The 16,807-nt window shown below is 44.5% G+C and overlaps 1 protein-coding gene across 2 annotated transcripts in view; it reads right to left on the reverse strand.

Moving 5' to 3' along the window:
• Positions 1-1,833: 1,833 nt before the first annotated feature.
• The window catches only part of RASSF8 (Ras association domain family member 8), a 74,038-nt gene continuing 59,064 nt past the window's right edge, over positions 1,834-16,807 (reverse strand). For both annotated transcript variants that reach the window (XM_084206827.1, XM_084206828.1), the window contains exons 4-6: positions 10,040-10,929; positions 7,960-8,104; positions 1,834-6,835 (exon numbers count right to left, since the gene is read on the reverse strand). In XM_084206827.1, the coding sequence (XP_084062953.1) occupies positions 6,714-6,835; positions 7,960-8,104; positions 10,040-10,929 (1,157 nt within the window). In that variant the 3' untranslated portion in view covers positions 1,834-6,713. The remainder of the gene's footprint in view (positions 6,836-7,959; positions 8,105-10,039; positions 10,930-16,807) is intronic.

Consider the following 16,807-nt stretch of genomic DNA (forward strand, 5'->3'; position numbering starts at 1 on the left):
GACCCAGGATTGAATATTAGCTCTTTTATGCTGCATTTTCCTACTAAGTTTTCCAATTACCAACTATCTTCCTCCTTTTGCAGAGGGGTAGAACAAGACAAAGCATGTAGCTGAAACAATAAGCACAGTCTGGTGTAGTGGTATTTCACCTCCGTCACCTTCCAGATGTCTGAACAGAAGTGTGATGACAGTCTCTCACTCTTCCAGACATCCCTGTAGCCTTTCCACAGCCATGGATTCCGATCCATAAAGCCTCTAGAAATCAAGCTTCAGATGGCATGGGAGAGAAGCTCCAGGGCATGGGGGAGAAGCTCCAGCTCCTGTGTGGCAGCAAGGAAGGGGGCACACACAGAGCCACCAGAAGTGGCATGAGGACACTGGCAGTGCCTGAGTTGCTCAGACAAGCGGTGAGGTTGCTCAGGGAAGTTTATCAGCTCTGATTGCATCAGTTCCTTGTTGCCAGAGGCTCCTTTCCAGTCAGCCCTAGACAGTACACAGAACTTACTGCAAAGGATGGGGAAAAAAGTACACAGCATACCCTCCTGGAAAAAGGGAACAAAACAGACCAACTGAGATTGTCTCTATCCAGAATCTCTGGAGAAAGTTAATGATGAAGCAGTGGCTGACCCAGAAAATACTCATTAACACTAGCTACAATATCAAAGGTAGCAAATATATCATTTTCAAGTAAGGCAATAATGGGCACCATTGCTCATTGTGCCCTACTTCAGACACCACACATCTCAGTTGAAACAATCATTAAAATTTGGATTGTAAAGGAATAATACCTAGCTGACACAGGCATAACAGGCAGAAGAATTCAGTATGGCTTCTGAACAAAATGGATCATTGATCTGGCCTGGTCTTGCAACTCATTAGTGGTCCAGTTACACTGAGCTAGTTAGTGCTGCAGCAGCCACATACAAATATATCACTTTGTTCTTTAAAGGCAAAGCAAAAGATCAGAAACATCAGCTGTAGCCCTGGGTCTGCTGAGCACGCTGGGAAACCTTAGTTACCACAACAGCCAGCCAGGTGACTGGCACAGGAGCAGGAAAGGGCACCTTTCAGGGCACAGGGCCTCCACAACTTCCACAGCCCTGACAACAACAGTGCCACGTGCTAGGGCTTCAGTGGAGTTCGTGGCATTGTCCTACTGCCAGTCAACAGTGCCACTACTGTTAGCTCACTTCTCCTCACATCTAATGAGATTAGGCTCCAGTTAGCTTAGGAAAATCCATTTGTTCGGATATTAGACTAAGGACTGCATTTGGATGGCTTAAATCACAAGTCCCCAGCTACATCAAGTTCCCAGCCTTGATTAGCTCAAATGATCTCAAGCAAGCTTCACACCCCCTCTGGTCTCAGCACAGTAACTACACCTGAATCTGGCCTAAAAAGCCTTCTGCTCCTTCTTCAAAGATTAATTTCTTCCTGCTCCCTGAAGCATCAGGGCACCCTGCATTTGTTGTGGAAAGAATCTGTACATTCAGTTCATCTCCAAGTGAGCCTCTGCCTCTTTGCTTTAAGTTACACCTCCCCTGAGTCAGTGACCAATTCTGTCATTTCAGGGTTATGGTTAATTTTAGTAACAGTTCCTCAGCTGAAAACAAGCTCCTCTTCCCTCCTGCAGTGCCTGGGCTTTATCTGATTGAGATTACAGCACACTTACAGTAAAGGAGCCTAGGCCCTGCCTTCAGGCCTGGTGTTTTCTGACAGAGTCCCAACAGCTCTGTCATGAGACATGCGCGACATGAACAATGCAATCCCAGCAAACCATGAACTGTAAAGACCCAAAGTTTCAGAGGGGAATTTATTGTATAGGAGCATATCCAATACTTTTTGTCAACCATTCATGAGAATAATAAAAAATAGAAGCTTCTTAAATGACAAAAAATATAGTTACATTTAATACAGATTTTCATCTTGCATTGAAGTGGAGCAGTAATAAAATGCTCACTCATGTTTTCACAGTTTGCGTTGCTTCTCTAGGTTAAAGCATCAGCAACTCAAATGTTCCAGTCAGAACCCCTAGTTAGCAGTTTCATGGGATGATGGTGAGGGTGAATGCTCTCAGCATTCTGACACACTTCACAAGTACAGCAGGCACACTTGATCCATTTCAGAACTACTAAAATTTTCAGAGGGACTAGCTACACTTGAGGCATCCTTGCTGCAACTGAAAGGGTTTTGTATCAGAACATATTTTTTAGGCCCCAGTCAGACACACAACTGTGGAACACTCAAAAATGTTCTTAAATCCAATCTGGTTCAAAGGGCTCCGAGTTGATCCTTTGTGACCCCTTTGTTCTGCTCTCACACGCGCCACACATGAGCACAAAGCTCTAACCAGTACTTGGTCACATGTGTAAAGGGCTTGCAAGATCACAAAGGATTTAACATTCTTCAGCACTCCACTTAGAGACCTAAAGACATTCACTGCATGCATACATTGGTATTTACTACACACACTTACACCCAGCCCCCAATATTATTGCAATAATTCTTTGCTGGTATAACAGCTCATACACCAAGTTTCACTTATTTAGTTTTCTACAAACATAGGAAAAAAACATCTGAAGAGAGCTAGAACAGCTTTCAATCAGTCACTATATTGGCATTGAAAGCTTTATTTTTGAAAACTTTAAGCAGCAATACTGAATAAATAGACAGAATGATTGTTTTGTCATCTCCATACAACTGATGGCCTTCATCCAAAACATTAAAATACTGTAGCAAATAGAATAAACATGCACATTTCAATGTTCTAAAAACCCCAAACAAACAAAAAAAAAAAAAAAAAAAAAAAAGGAGGTGTAATATAAAAGTAACACTTTGACACCTTTTTTGATACAGTACAGACCATTAGAGACTATTTTCTGGAAAAAATATCTGAATACAGTTTTGTTATTTACATGTATCATTAAGGCCCAATTCACTCAAGTTAATGCACATCAGGAATTTATATGCTTCAAGGTAACTCACTAAAAATTACAAGATCGATGTTTCTTTGATCATACTCATATGATCCCAGTTCACTAAAATAATGCAATACTCTCCACACTAAAAACAAGGCAATTGCTGCCCCAAGAGGAGATGTTTATTTCACTAAAGTATCTTTTTCCCTCTTACCTCATATGTTTGCATATTGTTAATGCTAGTAGTGGTAGTTCTCTTCTTCAAGAACTTCCTCCGAACTTGCCAGGGTTTAGAAAAGCAAGCAAACTCAAAGCTAACATACCATTTCCAGAAGCAATTCAGGCACTTGGGAACCTAAGCCCCACTAAAAGATACTGGGAACTGACTTTTTAGAGTGGGACTTGGTTTCTCCTTTACTCAGGCATTCAGACTGTTCACCTTAGCCTTAACCTACTGGCTTTTCAGATGGTCACCCCCCTCTTTTCCCCTAACAACATAGCATCTCCATCCTCATGGATGAGAGAGGTAACACAGTTAATTTCCTTTAGTAATAAATTACAGGAGTTCTCCATATAAATTCCCTGTGCACTGGAAAATAGTGCTTGTGTATTCAACTATTTAATGCAAGCAAAAACCCCATTTTTTATCATGCTGCCCAGTAAATAATATGGCACTTGTTAAAATTAGTACGTGTAGCTTCCTTTCTGCTAATGCCCTAGGAGGTTTGGAACACTTCTGAAAATGGACTTTTTGTACAGTTGTAAAGAAAGAGTGAGCTTCCACAGTTGATCCAAAGCAAAACTCTAAACGCCATAGTGTGAGGGATTTTCTAACTGTTACACATGGGTCAGTTCACATTTAATGCAAGGGCATGCCATTTCTTTTTGGTTTATTTACAGAGAGGATGAAAATGCTATGGAACTTCAGCCTGGGTGAAATTCAGTAAGCAAGAGGAGTATGGTGGGGGCAGGAGAATTTGTCAGTGTCTCACAACTGGCAGGTCTGGGTACCAAAGCCTCTCCTTGGCCACAGGAGTGGCTGAAGCTGCAAACATTTTTCAGATCACCTTGACATGTGCCAAAGCCCTGGCAAGGAGGGGCCACTCAGGGGTGCTGAAGTGGTCACTCCTGAGCCAGCTCCAGGCTGGCTCCTGTGTCCAACAGCTGCTGCAACCAGCAGGTGCTACTTTTTAACTCAAATGGCAAATTCCTCCCTTGATTCTATGATAAAGCTGTAATTCAAGCCCTCCAAAGCTGCTCTTACTCTTCCTTTTAATCCGTTTCCTCTTCCCTCTGTCTTACAGAATAACCTGGCAGAGAAAGAGAGCAGTTTTATGATGCAAGAGCCCAGTTCAGCTCAAACTGACATCTGTGGAAGATGGACCAGTCACAGAATATGACAAAATCATTAGCTGGGGTAAATAAGCTGATCTGCCTTAAAAATACTTCATCTCAGTACAAGACTCTTTCCCCCCACCCCCATGCAGCATAATTTGGGCCAGACTTTGCAAGGTGCTGAGTGCCTCAGTTCTCTAACATCAAGAGGTGCTGAAGATGCAAGATATCCACTGGAGAGGGCCATTTAATTTCTGTAAATTGAACCCAGAATGTAAGGCATATATGCTCAAGTACCTTGGACAGATATTGTCCCCAAACTATGTATATTTTACACTTTATATATATATATATACACACACATTCTTTTTTTTTAATACAAATTTATGGGCACCGTAAACATGAGCACAGAATTGTGATAAACTAACAGTAAAATGGGTGAGCACTGCAAAGGTTCCTCAGGTAGGAATATCTAATTTTCCAGTTTGCTCACAAGGGAAGATGAAAAAAAAAAAAAAAAAAAAAAGACCTGATAAGTCAAACAGTAAAAATTCAGAGTCCACTTGGAAAGGTCCTTTATATATTCACAGCCTTATCTGTTGCTGTAAGTCTAAATACAGCAGCATTTTTAGAATATATGATGCCATTAATAAGTGGAAAGGAAAAAAAAATGCATTAAACACTCAAGAATCCTTCATCTTCTGCTATATCTTTTAAAACTTCCATTTGCCAGGAAGCTCCTTTTTTAGAAAAGGAGACTTAAATTAACATTTATCTGCACATCAGTGAATCAACACAAGAGGATGCTAGGAGTTAAGTATTTTTCTATGACTAAAAGCTTGGAGTTTCCTAGCAGTGGTAAAATCCTGACCCTGCCAAGGAGGACATCAGGAGCCCAAGTCTTCAGCACTGCAGTGAGGGCACAGTGTCCCCCCTTGTGCCCAGGGGATCTCCAAGGTGGGGATGATGCTGTGAGTTGCTGTTAGAACCGGAAATCCAAACCAGGGAAGGCCCATCCCTTCCCTAACTCATCCATGAGGCCAGCCCCCAACGTTTACAGTGTGTCCCACTGATGCCAGTCCCTTTCTCCTCAAACCTGGTGCCTCCTGCAACAATCACTTCAGGGCCTGCAACCAATGAGCTATTTGGGAGCAGCTACTTTCTGCAGGAAACCTTTTTCGTCTAATTCTTTCTTAGCTTTGATTGCATTAGAGCAATATCAAGATGTGATAATGTTCTCTTTTCATACGTTTTGTGAAAAACGACCACCAAATGGGTGAATATTCTGCTTGGAAGCTTTACATTCTCTAAGTGACTGTCTTTCAGAGGGACCAAATGTCTCCACCAGGGAGCTGAATGAAATCCTGGCCTCTCCCTCTGCTATTGACTTCTTGGGACTCTGCCAGGTTTATTCCCTTCACAAAACTTGAGTGGATTCTGGAAGCTTGGAAGTGGATACTCATTTGTGTTGTGTCTTTCTTCCCCTCCAACAACAAGATTTGTAACAAAACAAGAACACTGTAATGGCTAGTGGAAAAAATAAAGTACAAAATCACACACAGTGAAAGCCTCCTAGTCTCTTTTGGTAAGATATATGAAGACAACTTCTTACATTGTTCTTTTCTCAAAAGGCATATACAACGTGGCAAAATATTTCAAATATACATTCTATATAATAAAATATCATCTAACTAGTGCATCCTCAATCATATGCTGGAAATATTTTTACCAAGCCAAGGTTTAAAATCCATAAATCTTTTGAACACTAGGTGCTTCATTCAAGGCAGATACAACAGCAACTAAATCCCACAAGCTCACTTTTCAAGCCTTAAAAGGTAGCAATGGATGGAACATGACAGATGATGACCCATGACAGAAATGAACAAAGTTAGTGGTGAGAAACCACTGCAATGGTTCAGCACCCCTCAGAACTCTGCATTGCAGGTTGCTGCACTTGATCAGATGGGGGATGTTGGTACACACAAATTAAAGTCACCTCGTCGGACTGACACACAGCCTTATGTGATAATTCACAAGTTAAAAATAAAAATACAAAAGGTCAACATTCACAGGTCTATTGATTAAAGGGAATAAATTAAACCTCAGATAAGTTGCATACATGGTTTCCTTCACCCTCATTCTTCCATTTATGACTATACAAGGAACAATACTTTCCCAAACACTTCTGAAGTGGCAAAAACAATGAAGGTTTTTGCACTCAAGCTGTGTTGACAGCAAGGTCATCCTTGCCAATTATGAATCGAGACAGTTCCTGTCTCTTTAGCATCAGTGCACAGGGTATGGCTCCAAGTGGTGTTGGAGGAAGAAGAAATAACACGGTGGTGTAACAAAAAAAAACAAAACAAGACAAACTTCTTCCATTCATCATTGGCTGAATAAAATAAAGTGTATCTTGTCCAGGGTACCTTGCTAGGTCCTCTCTAGAAGAGGTACATACTGTCATACATAGATGCCCTCTGGGTTAAAACCAGATGACAGGGGGTTCTGTAGGATCCGAAGGTTACTGGGGAGTTGCCTCGATGAGCCAGGGCGCTTCAGTGACCCAGACTGGAAGGCTGGCTCTGCATGAGAAAAAGTGCAATTAGAAAAGTCATCAGCAGGGGTGCACCTCTCCACCTCCTCCTGCTTAATGCAATACAGAAAAACTAATTCCACATGTAACAAACTACTGAAGTGCCTGGCTAGGAAGTGAGGAGATCTAAAGTGCACACTTCCTAGTCACTTCATAACAGAACAAAACCCATACAAAAGAATTACCCTCCCACGAGAAACATGCACACACACACACAGAGACACACTTAAATGGTGACATGCAGAAAGAGCTTGAACGTGTAACATGACCAAAGCTTCAGCTTCTTCCCACTCAAAAGTTCCTGAAAGTGCTACCTTTGAAGGCCTGGTTGTCTTTTCTTCTCTCCTCCCCCCACCCCCCCCGCCCCTTGCCTCCCAAGTGCCTTTTGGTTATAAATTTTTCAGAGCAGAGGGGACAGTCCTAGCACAGGAGAATACTGAGACAAAGAGTCCCTTGGAAGCAGAGTGCTGGAAAAAGCACACGGCTGTGCAGATGCCGCAGCTCTGACACGCATTCAAAACGCTCCCGTGGTTCTGCCCAGGAAACTCCCAATCCAGATGTGGGCACGTGCAGGCTGTGCTGATCTCACTGCGGGCAAAGGCAATTCGCACCCGCAGTAACAGCCATCTGTGCAGGACTTCTGCACGGCTGGCAGCCCAGCTGGATCGGCTCCTATTCCCGTGCGGCTGCTGTCTGGGGTTTCTTGGGATCCAGACACATTCCTTTTTCTGCTTTGACAACACCCCCACGAGAAGAGGAAGAACCCAGACGAACAGCAATGTCAGATGTACGACCACGTTCTGTGCTGGCAGCCAGCCACGGCGGCCCCTCTTGAAAGCTGCAGGCTTAATGCGTTGCTGATGGGACAAACGCATGCCCGGGCACAGTGGGAGAGAAGTTGTCCACATACTGCTCTTTATTTAGAGCCTGCTAAACCCTTGGAATGAAAAGAAGCACTCGACAATGCGCTCTCATAGTGTTTTGCTAATGTCTTCACTAAGGGAGCATTCACTTCACGTAGGAGTGCCAGCATTAAAGTAAATGCGGCAGTAAAGGCACTGCCCGCCCCTTCTCCCTCCTTCCCTCCCTCCCGAAGCATTCCGAGGGCTGCACCTCTCTCGAGCTCCACATGTGGGGCCTCCACCTCCACGGGGTCTGCCGGCAGCACCGTCACCTTGGTTCCCGTTTGCTGGATGAACTGCTGCAGGTTCACCTGGCGCAGCTCCTTGGTCAGTTGCTCCAGTTCTTGTTCCCTGTCCTGCCAGGAAACAGAAAACATCTGCTGAGCAAATAAAGCAGCATTTCATGACCATAGTTACAGTTGGGCAACTATTGCTTCTCCTCTTGATGAGAAAGCCTCCAATTTTTAAACCTCAAATGCAAATTGATGAGTTGAAAGATATTTTAATCTTGTAATTTAAAAAGCCAGTCAACACGCGCTAGCACTTTCAAAATCACAGAATCGATCAGGTTGGAAAAGACCTCTAAGACCATTAAGTCCAATCCATGACCCTAATTAGGTTTTTCTTAATGTATTTTATTTTTATATTGCTTCTTGGATGACTAGCATGTTTCTCATACCACCTGAGAAAAACTTGGGCACGTCAGCAAACAAAGGTAATAATGTGAATGCTGAAAAAATAATCAACTGAGTAGCAGTCTGGCACCAAGTCTTACTTTTTCCTGAAGTGTCCAGCACAGCTTGGACAGCTCATTTAATTCTTCTGATCTTAAATGGAATAAAATTCTTTCCTCTCCTTGTTTTTTGCATTTTCTATTTAAACTTTTTTTTGGCCAGAACCTTCTCACTCTGCAAGGGTTTTGTGCAATGAAGCCAAAGCCTGACTGGTTCCCCACCCCTTCAAAGCACAGATGATAATTTAGGATCTTTCTCTCTACTTCTGTCATGATATGCAAAACTTACAGCTCTGATAGACTATAACAGTCTGGGACTATTATTATTCCCACACACAGAGGTTGAGCTGCTTTAATTTCAGGTATGCAATAAAGTATTTGTCTATTTCCTCCCCCTCAAAGCTCCATAATCCAGAGCTCAGTTTATTTTCTTGTGGACTTCCAGATTTGTGCACCTTTAGGTTTAGAAGACAACTGGAAGATCTGAATTGAATGGGAACTTTGCCAAGAAAACAGACTATGAAAAGAACCAAGCCAGAAATATTTTGAACTCCATCATAGCCTCAGTGAATATGAATGAGGATAGATAAAACACATAAAGAAGACTTGAAGCTTTCCATCAGTGCAAATCCTTAAGTGTAGCATGTCTGGAAATTTAGAATCGATAATCATGGCCAAAACTGCTTACAGTTTTATCCATTTTCCTTTGGATGAAAAGATTACTTCCCCCCCCCCCATCTAGGAAAACCAGCTCATGCTGACATGGTTGTAAGGCAGGAGTAAGGATATGAAATCCCTTTACATATTCACAGTGGAATCACCTTACTATCACTGCAGCACTGCAGAATATACTAACTGTGAATCCTGGGAATCAGCAAGAACCACAACTCCAACTGATGTGTGGTGCCTTAGGACTACCTTACATGGCACATAAAAATCCCAGGAGCTCCAATCTTCCCTCCATCTCATCCAGCTAGCAGTGGAGTTCCTTTATTCTTTCATGCTCTATCAGGTTCCAGGTGATATCATTAACTTTAGCAAGGAAACGGGGACTGGATTCTCTTTTGACACATGTGCCACAAATGTCTGAGGTATAAAGAAAATAAAATCCTGAACACCAGCCAGTCAGCCAGGAAAAGAGGGATTCTGTTCTTTAAAACCAAAGCCCTGTAAGTTTGCAGGTACTTTACTTTAGCTCTGTACCTTTCCAGGTGCTGCTTTTGGACTGTTCTTTGTAATTCATCTCTTTTGGTGGCAGACAAACCTAGCAAAGATCAGAAGTTTATCCTCAGAAAAGGCTATGATGGTGCAAATTACTGCTTTTCTTCTCAGACAGTTGGAATGAGCAAGTTAAACACAGGTGAAATAAAAACTGTCTGCTCTCCAAAAAAACCCCACAAGCTGAAATGTGATTTGAAAATGAAAGCAACACATTCTGCCTTTTACCCTGATTCACTTTGGAAACTTTTTTTGTGTTGTCTTTCATAGGCTTCAGATTTGTGTAGGAGAAATCACAGTCTTTGACTTTCTCTAGCTATGGATAAAATGACAGTCTTACCTGTAATCGCTTGGTAGCTTGGCCCAAAGACCTTTCTACCGCTTTAATGCCATTTTCCAATCTCAGACTCTGCTGGCCCTGAAGATCAATTTCTCCCTTCACCTTCTCGATCTTTTCCTTGACTTCTTCTTCATTCACCTGGGACTCCTGAACTTCTCGCTGCAGCTTCTCTGCTTCAAGGCCACTCTCCATGTTGTGGATCTGAGACACATAGTCCTTGAGCTTACTCTCACACTCCAGGATCCTCTGCCTCATCTCCTGCAGCTGCTCCATCAGCTGCTTTTCATTCTCTTGTTCGATCTGCAGCTCGTTTTCCCAGAACTCTTCCTCCTCAATCTCCACTTCGTTCCGTTTGATCTTCTGCTCCAGTTTGAGGATTTCTTCTTCCAGGCTGGCACTGTACTTTTGCTCCCAGTAGCGGATCTCGGCTTCGTTGGACTCCAGTTGCTTCTCGATGCACTGAAGCTTCTCCGTCTGAAGGTGGATCAGTTTCTTCAACTCGTCCGCTGTTGTTTTACAGTTGTTGAGCACCTTTTGCTTGAACTCGGATTCCTTGCTCTTCCCGAAGATGTCCATTAGCCCCTTGGCGCCGCCGGTGAAGGTGAGGGATTTCCTTTTCGGCTCCCTCCTCTTCATGGCCTTGTCCCCGGGCTGCCTCAGCTTGGCCAGGGGAGGCAAGCTCTGCCGGTACAGAGTCCTCTCGGGGATGCGCGCCACGCTGTCCGACGTGGGCCGCTCGCTCAGGGAGGGCCCGGTGCGCCGCAGGATCAGCTGCACGTCGCTGGCGTACTGTCCCCACTTGTTGAGGGACACGATGGGGTTCTCGTGCGGCGCCAGGTGCCGCTCCGTGTCCCGCCACTTCTCGATCAGCGTGTAGCGCCCGGTGCGCCCTGCAAGGGAGCACAGCGTCAGCGCGGCCGCGGGGGGGCGCCACCGCTCCGCCCGTGAGGGACGGCCCCGGGACGCGCTGGGACAGCACCGGGACAAGGGACGCGGCAGCACGGCACGGTCCCGTCCCCCACCGGCTCTTTCAGCGCGCCGGCCCTGCCGCAGCACACGCTGCCCGCACATCATCACCGAGCTCGCCTCTAAACCCTCCCCGCGCAGGGCGGGAGCGGCAGCGGCGAAGAAGGATTGACCCCGTGAGAACTGGGGAACTGCGCAACCCCGGGGCTGCCGGCAGGCTGGGACGGGCTGGGATTCACGGAATCGCACAATGGTTTGTGAATGAACCTAAAGATCAGCCAGTTCCATCTGCCAGTTCCCTGCCATGGGCAGGAACACCTTCCGCTATCCCAGCTTGCCCAGAGCCACATCCACCTGGCCTTGGACACTGCCGGTGATCCAGGGGCAGCCCCAGCTGCTCTGGGCACCCTGTGCCAGGGCCTCACCACCCTCACAGGGAAGAATAAAGCAAGTGACCCAGCAGTGTTGGTAAGCACCATGTAAATACACCCAATGAGAACCTCCAGGCCAAGAAAACAAGAACAGGAGTCCCAGATCTTTCATGCAGCCACCCAGAAATATCAAATGTGGAGGCAGCGTGTTTGCTGTTAAACTTTCATCAATCAGAGGCAGCTGTTAATGACTGACAGAGCCTCAGCTCCCCTGTTCATTCAGACACTGACCCAGCCTGGGCCACAGCCCGTGATGCCCATGGCAGTGCTGCTGATGTGACAAACCTTCACCGAGGAGAGCACAGGGGCAAGAGGAGCAGAGGCTGTCTGAACTGTGAACAAACAATCCCTGCACAAAGAATGGGCTGCCTGCACAATGTCATCATCTGTACCAGCGGCTCCCACATCCCCACTGGGATCCCAGCCTTTAGGAAGAAGCTTGAGTCTTTCTGTAAGTGCTGAGTTTTTCTAATTGCTCCATTGACAATACAACTTATGTTCATGGCTTCATTTGGGCTCTTATCAAACACGCTTCAATTCAGATCAGCAGTATTCCTCCTCCAACACCACTTATGGGATATTTTTCTAAGCACTCTCAACTACTCTGAAATACAGCATTCTCCCTCTCCAGAAGAGTTTCCCCTGTCAAAGTAACCTCACTTAAAAGCCACAACGTTATTTACAAAAAGATGGGAAAGATCAACTGCTTTTAAAGCATTTGATGCTAATGAATTTCTGAACAGCTCCACAGTTGCCATTAACCTTAAAAACATCATTAGCTACTTTAATGCATTGCCTACATTCATTTTCATGAGAAAAGATCATTCAAGTGATTTATTTCAACACATAAAAGCCTGAAATACCTGTCATATATGCAACTACAGAGGGGAGGAGTCAGAAGAAATGCAGTTATCAATGGTAATACATTTGATGTGTTCTCTTACCTTATACCTGCCCAATCATCACACTTTTCTCAGAATGATAAAAATATCCTAATTTCAGGCTGGAGATCTACCCCTGACCTCCAGTCACAACACTCACATGGACTTCTCATTTCAGATTTGTAGGAAACAAGCTGCACTGTGGTGATTAACACACTGTGCACCCCTCTAAAATCAAACACTGCCTTCTAAAGAGCTTCCCAAGCTAAAACTACTGCATTGGAAATGTTCCTCTGCTCTCACTTTCTCCCAATTAGCTCCCAAAGCAAAGGATAAGAACAAAAACTGTCTGCAGAGGCACCACCTGGAGAACACGTGGTTTTGGCTCATGGCTCATCCCAGGGGGATTGGCTGGCCCAGTCAAAAACCAAAGTGTCCATGTTCACTTCCAAGGTAGGAGTGAGGGCTGAAAGATTTGGCTGATGGAAGTCAGCAAAACAATGCAGGCAGCATGAGAACAGGAATCCACCACCCCAAATGCCATATAAATAAATGACTCTGGGTAGGGACTGGGGAAAAAAAGTGGGAAAAAGCCCCAAACCTATCAGCATACTAACATGCTTGGCTAACACTCTCAGAAAGAGATTTAAGGCTTATTAGAATAAAGATCTTCAAAATAAAGTTTATAAAGGTGTATGGTGTAAAGTGAGAGATTTTTGCCAACTCACAATATTGCTAATTGATCCATGAAGATTTATAGCTTGTAGTAGGCATTGGTGTTGTTACAGGAAAAATAAACCTACTACTGTTTGCCATAGCATACAGACAGTAAATCCTAGAGAAGAAAAATGTAGTGAAAACATACCCCAGGACAAAGGCTGCACTTCATTGCTCTGTTTTGTTCATCTTAGAAGATTCCAGTTTGTAATCATGGTTGTGCTACTAATGTTCAAGTTGTGTCAGAAAGTCAGGTTCAAAGAAGTCCTGAAATTGCACACTAGAGTAGGTACCACTAGGGGAGCGAGCAGAATGCAGTTTCTATTCACTCTGCTATTAAATTCATTACTTAAAAGAAATGTAACAGCAGACCAAAAAAAAAAAGGGGGAAAGAAAGAAGAGGGGGAGGAGAATAAACTCCAACAACCTTGACCAAAAGAACTAAACACAGACTTGCCAAGAACTATTTTCATCTTAGCTTAGGGTTCCAAATCAGCACACAGCCCTAAATAACGAACTCGGCACTCAAGATCCACATAAAAGAAAGCGTTTTGTAGAAGTAATACTTGCACAGTTCAACAACCACACCTGGAGCTCAGGACTGCTCTAAAACAAAGCTGTTCTCTTCTGAGATCATTACCCAGGTCTGGTGCTCAGCCTGTGCATGACGCAGATTAACAATACCCAGACAACCACAACTGTGATGTTTGCCTGCATTAGAGGGGATTAATTCACAAATGAAAGGGTGAATGAGTTAATTCAGAACTAATGACAGAGTATTTCAGAACACAGGCGTCCCTGTAGCAAAGTGCTGGTTTTGATGTGCAGCCACCACTGACAAGGAGAAAGCAGCTTGCCTGGGTTGTTGATGAGGAACAGTTTGGCACCTGCATGCTGCTTCTTGCCCTGTGTGTTTGTCCACAAGCTTCTGGACACAAAAAGCACCTGGCAGAACTTATTTCAGCCTCATTCATGCAACCTTATTATTTTAAAAATTAAGTTACAGTCGCATTCAGGTAATGGCCATGTATCAGCAATGCACAGCATTCCTCAAATTACAGTGTGTTACTCCAGCTGAATATTATATTGAATCCCACACAGAATTTTGCACTAACTCCATGGAAGGTTCAATTACCAGTTCAGCAGTGAATCCCCCTAAAACTTCTGAAATAAAATTTTGCTTTAACTGCAACTAGAACATATTAGACTTTTTTTCTTAAAATACTTCTATCAAAGCCTTGTATTGATGGGAATGATAGAGAAAACCTTCCAAACAGGCCCAAAAAAGCACAAGTAGTGCTGTGTTCTGTAGTTTCCTCTTCAGAAAACAGGAATTCAAGGGCTGGAAAAAGCAATAAACTTCTGCACTCTATTTCAGGTCCAGCTACTTCATAGGCAGCAGGGGAAAGGTGGTTCTGCTCCACTCTGCTGAGACTCCCCTGCAGGGCTGCATCCAGCCCTGAGGCCAGCACAGGAAGGACTGGGAGCTGCTGGAGCCAGGCCAGAGCAGGGACACCAAGGGGATCAGAGGGATGGAGCAGCTCTGCTGGGAGGAAAGGCTGAGGGAATTGGGATTGTTCAGCCTGGAGAGGAGAAGGCTTTGGAGTGCCTGAAGGGAGCCCACAGGAAAGATGGAGAGAGACTCTTGACAAGGGCCTGGAGTGACAGGACAAGGGGCAACGGCTTCACACTGACAGAGAGCAGGTTTAGATTTGGTATAGGAAAAAATTGTTCCCTGTGTGGGTGGTGAGGCCCTGGCACAGGGTGCCCAGAGAAGCTGTGGCTTCCCCTGGATCCCTGGCAGTGTCCCAGTCCAGACAGAGCTCTGAGCAAGCTGGGATAGCAGAAGGTGTCCCTGCCCATGGCAGGGGACTGGGATGATCTTTAGGGTCCCTTCCAACCCAAGCCATTCTGTGATTACTACATTGTCCCCAGAATGGAGACCCTACATGTATCATATGATATTGCCATCTTAAAACAATCACCAAGAACTTGTATCTGTTTTGCAGATAGCAAATGACAAGCAATAACAGAAACAGATACATATTTACATCCCTAAAGCACACTGCATCTGCACAAAGGGCAGTGTCAAGGTTAATAGGTTAAGTTTCCACCTACAGCTTCCTAAGCACACAAACTTATCACAGGTTCTATTAATACAGGCACACCTTCAAAAGAATAATTTATTTCAAAATTGAGAGAGACATCAGGAAAAGAAATATATAGACTCCAGAATGCTAATGTTCTGACACCCTGAAAATAGCTGTCATGAGTGGTTTGAACCTGGATTTCTTGTGACATTAAATGGCAAACTGTACTCAGTGTCCTAGATCTGGCTCTGCTGCACAGCCAAACACAAGCTCTGGGCCCAAGTGCCTATGTCATGTGCCCAGCCACTGTAGTCTTAGCTTGGGATTGACATAATTGATGCAATTTGCTAATTTAAACACAGATTCCATCACAATGAACAGTGATTAAACTAATGAAATATAGGTACAAGGTAATGAACATTTTTTAGACTCTCAAGAGTGAGATTTTTAAATTATACTCCATGAAGGTAGTAGGACAACATTACTCACTTCAAGCTCCTTTATATGCTTTAATATTTGCAGCTGACACAGTAGACAGAGCAACCATTTCTGCTGCCAACAGTGAAAATGAAACTCCAAAGGAAAGCAGCAGTAGCAACACTCTTGGCAAGACTGTAACCTGAGAGGTCATCAATTCCCTTTTTCAGGACAGAAATTATTCATCCCATTACTCCCACCCAAAAGTCCATCATCCTCTACAAGCAAAGCATTTCAGGCACTACATTTATTTTACTATGCAGGTGGTATTATATACCATGAAAAAAAAAAAGTATCTGTGCCTTATCTTTCCCATCAGGCTACAAATGTTTATGCCAAGCACCGAGCAAGATCCATCTTTCCATTAAGTGTCTCCCATGCTTCAGAGGCAGGACCTACCGCAGTGAGTCAGTGCAAGCAGGTGACTTATTGCCCTGGTCTCACATCATTTCTGGGAAAAGTGGTGGGATGAGCAGTCTTAAACATGAGGGTACCTCTCCTTCCCTAGAAAAGGGGTTGGGGTGGGCAGGAGCAGGTCTTTGTCACCAGAGGTCATAGAATCATTTAGTCTGGAAAAGACTGCCAAGATCATTGGGCCCAAGCTGTGCCTGATGCCCACCTTGCCACCCAGCCCAGAGTACTGAGTGCCACATCCAGTTATTCCCTGGACACCTCCAGGGATGGGGAAACCAAACCTCCCTGAGCAGCTCCTTCCAATGCCTAGCAACCTTTTCCATGAAGAAATTCCTGCTGATGTCCAACCTGAACCTTCCCTGGCACAGCTTGAGGTCATTCCCTCTTGTCCTGTCCATTGTTCCCTGGGAGCAGAGCCCAACTTCCCCTGGCTGCCCCCTCCTGTCAGGGAGTTGTGCAGAGGCAGAAGATCCCCCTGAACCTCCTTCTCTCCAGGCTGAGCCCTCATAGCTCCTTCAGCCGCTCCTCACAGGACTTGCTTCCAAACCCTTCAATGCAGTCTTGCTCCCAGTTTCTCCTCTGTGCCTGAGACCACTGGGATGCACTCAGTGCAAGGGAAGTTCCCTGGCAGACACATTCCTAGCTCCCATTTTCCCCAGGGGTCCCATCACCTCTGCTGCACAGCAGCTGTGCCAAGAATCTGCCCTTCAAAGTAGCACTCTGGGCAGTCCTGGAAAAAAAAAAAAAAAGAAAAAGTAAAAAAGAAAATGGTCACCTAAGATAAAAGTTTTA

Source organism: Fringilla coelebs, assembly GCF_963513975.1.
Source record: "Fringilla coelebs genome assembly, chromosome: 5".
Lineage (NCBI taxonomy): Eukaryota > Metazoa > Chordata > Aves > Passeriformes > Fringillidae > Fringilla > Fringilla coelebs.